Source organism: Sinocyclocheilus anshuiensis, unplaced genomic scaffold (assembly GCF_001515605.1).
Source record: "Sinocyclocheilus anshuiensis isolate Anshui unplaced genomic scaffold, SAMN03320099.WGS_v1.1 scaffold1102, whole genome shotgun sequence".
NCBI lineage: Eukaryota > Metazoa > Chordata > Actinopteri > Cypriniformes > Cyprinidae > Sinocyclocheilus > Sinocyclocheilus anshuiensis.
Window position 1 is genome coordinate 282454 of NW_015539924.1, and position 3577 is coordinate 286030.

General features: G+C 34.5%; 1 protein-coding gene across 1 annotated transcript in view; it reads left to right on the forward strand.

The window, feature by feature from the left end:
* The first annotated feature begins 1465 nt into the window (after positions 1 to 1465).
* Positions 1466 to 3577, forward strand: part of smc1b (structural maintenance of chromosomes 1B) — a 17373-nt gene continuing 15261 nt past the window's right edge. The window contains exons 1-5 of the mRNA XM_016483696.1: positions 1466 to 1612; positions 2254 to 2442; positions 2525 to 2637; positions 2730 to 2933; positions 3009 to 3247. Coding sequence (XP_016339182.1) covers positions 1504 to 1612; positions 2254 to 2442; positions 2525 to 2637; positions 2730 to 2933; positions 3009 to 3247 — 854 coding nt within the window. The 5' untranslated portion in view covers positions 1466 to 1503. The remainder of the gene's footprint in view (positions 1613 to 2253; positions 2443 to 2524; positions 2638 to 2729; positions 2934 to 3008; positions 3248 to 3577) is intronic.

Sequence of the window (3577 nt, forward strand, 5' to 3'; positions counted from 1 at the left end):
ACTTATTCAGGGAAGTACAGCAGGATGCAGGAAATGGTTGAGTATTATTTTAGGTATAAAATATCATTATTGTAATGCTTGTAATGTCCATTTATAGTCTTTACACAGCAGCTTGGCTCCTTAAATGTTTAAACACCAGCTAATTTCAAGACGCTGGCGTCACGTGGGTCACCGGCAGTGTAAGACGCTCAAAGCTCAAGATGTTCGGTAGACGGTCGGTTAGACGTTCGAACGTTTGATTTTAGCATGGCATACGCTTCATATATTTCTCTGTTCACGCTCCACTTCATCTGCCAGTGAATTCAACGATCTTGTCAGATCTCCAGCCGCCATGTTTCAAACGATCTAAACGTAACACGCTTCCGCCAATCCCCGCCTTGAAGCAATGAGTGACGGAGGGTGGGCGTGGTCAGCTCGGAATGCATTTTCAAATTGAATTTTGCTACACATATCCCACGGCGTCATGATGAAAATGCAATCCTAAGTGTTCTAACTGTTAGTCTAAATGCATTTAGGACAAATAGCATTTAAATGATCATTATGCTACCATTTCTGCTTGGACATGTTACACATATCAAATCAATTTGTGTTATACATTTTCATTTTAATTTCGCAAGTTATAAAGCGTTCAAATTTGCATGCAATTTAAATATTAAGACTACTGTTGGAAATGGCAAATGTAAATTATATAATTTAATTTTCATTTTACTTTTGCACCAAACTTTGCACGTATGGGTAATGGAAAATGTAAATTTAAATACAGAAATACAATGCCATTTTGAATATTGCATTGCCATTTTGCATATTGCATTTTAAATTGAATTTCGCTACCTATATGCTTCCATATATTGGTTCAGTTGATTCGAAGCTTCGGTCCGTTTCTCCCATCACTGCTGCAGAGGAGACCAGGCTTGGTCTCAAATACTTTATGGAATATGTTCGTAATCACCCTTATTGAGAGAAATGTATTGAAGGTTCAATAAAGGTCTCAGACACCTTTTGCTGGAGTAGTTATTTTTAATAAAAACATGACAACATATTTTGCCATTAAATGGTGACATAATATTGCCCTTTCGCAATTATTTTTTTACTATTTTGCCTCAATCACAGTATAGTTTTAAAAATACATTGATTTTTTTATTTTGTTGTATGTTTTAAATCAAAAGCGTATTTTATGATTTCTTTTTGAATACATTGTGTTATATCAAGATAGTTGGGACAATATACAAATGTCAGAATATGCCGCATGTACATTTATGAATTATTTGATTATAAAACTTTAAACTGTATTCTGAATTATTCCTAGATGTATATTTACGATATTTTTACTTGATAGATTTGTATTTCTGGAGGAATTAAGTGCCTCTAATTTTTTTGTTGCTTTGAGGTGATTTTCGAATCGGCAGATTCAGCAGTATATGACGCAGTTTTCCCGCCGTCAGCTTTTTTCTGTCAGCAGCTTTCTTTGAGTAAAGCAGTTATCTGGTCATCCACTAATGAAATATGGGTTTCTTAAAACAGTTAGACGTCGAAAATTTTAAGTCCTGGCGAGGAAAACAAACTATTGGCCCATTTAAAAGGTTTAATTGTATAATTGGCACTAATGGATCAGGTAAGTTGGTAATTAAGCTAATTTGCGTGGCTAATCTTATAAAACCGTTTGCTACTGTAACGTTATATCGCTAAAGCAAAATTAATCAACTTATTAGTAAATTTGCTAAATAACCTACATTATGTTTAGGGTTAACGTGCTACATACGGGTTTGAAGAAAAATGTCCAATATGTTTAAGTTAACGTCACTTATTTGGCCTAATTATCTGTATTAATTGTATTTCATGTCGATTTTTACGTTATTATTTTGTATAGATTTTGGCAAATATAATAACATTAAAGTTCTTGAATGGGAAAGATTGCAATGAAATACTTTTTAATAATATTACGTTAATGGCGCCAAAACATGTCGTTTTGCGTACTAAAGCCGTTTTTAAGAAATATCAGGAATATAAGATGCAGCATTATTGATATATAACGTTATAGTATTGTATAACGTTACTGGTCTAGTAAAATATAGCAAGAAAACCATATAAATACCTTGTTATCTTCTCATACTGTCAGTGTAACCACGGTACCACCAGTTTTTTAAGTGTAATAGAAGCAAAAATATGAATCGTGTACATGTTTTGCATGCTAAAATGTTTAGGAGGCATCATCAGTATTGATTACAATGATTGATTCTTCCCATTTTTTCCAAGGCAAATCTAATGTCATGGATGCTCTTGGATTTGTGATGGGAGAGAGAGCAGTAAATCTTCGTGTTAAACACACCAGAGATCTCATCCACGGTGCCCACATCGGCAAACCCTTGTCCACCTTTGCCAGCGTGAGCATGATATACTGTGGAGACAATAATGAAGAAATTATCTTCAGCAGGCGCATTTCAGGTGAGTGTGATTGAGCTCAGGCTAAAATATATGATAAATCAAATTTAATTGTTTTCTGTTGGTATGATTCATTTTTTTATAGGGGAATCTTCTGAGTATCGTGTGAATGGTAAACAGGTCACTTTGGCAAAGTACACTGGAGAGCTGGAGAAGATTGGCATTGTGGTGAAAGCAAAGAATTGTCTGGTGTATCAGGTGCTTCAGTGGTCAACAAATGCTTTAGCATTTGGTTATCGGTCTTTATGATAATTTATAATGTTAATATTTATTCTTACACTGATCATCAGGGTGCTGTGGAGTCAATTGCCATGATGAATGCCAAAGAACGAACAAAGATGTTTGAACGAATCAGCAGCTCCGGAGAGCTGAGCGCCGAGTATGATGCCAAGCTGGCGGCCCTGCAGAAAGCCAAAGAGGACACCCAGTTCCACTTTAACAGGAAGAAAGCAGCTACAGCTGAGAAGAAACAAGTCTTCAAAGATAAGACTGAGGTATTAAACTAAAGACCTGACAGATGTCAAAATGTTTACATCCTCTTGACAATGTATTTGTCTCGATCTTGTCAGGCGGAAAAATATCAGGCGCTGGTGGATGAACATAGAGAAAACAAACTCCAGCTGACCCTCTTTCAGCTTTTCCACAATGAGAAAAAGATAGACGCACAGTCAGAATCACTGAGGGACATGCAGGATGCTGCAGCGCAGCAGAAGAACAGCCTGGACGTCTATGAACAAACTGTGAAGGCTCAGAAGAAAGACCATGGGCGCATGAATCGAGAACTTCAGCAGTTGGAGAAGGAGATCAGGTTGAGTCACCGGCAATGCATTTTGACTGGCAGTGTCTTTAAAATAAAAAAAAAAATTAATTAAAAATAAATAAAATATGTAGATTTAAACAATTTAGATTATTTTTTTAAATATATACATTTAAATTTTTATATATTTAAAAAATAACAAATATTATATATGTGTATATGTATATATTCACATACAGTAGATATATATAATTGTACTATTTATTTTAATTAATAACTAATAAAATATATAATTATCAATAATATTTATATTTATAAAATTATGTATTTGTTAAAGGGGTCCTATTATGCTCTTTTACAATGTCTTGAATTTGTTTTGGG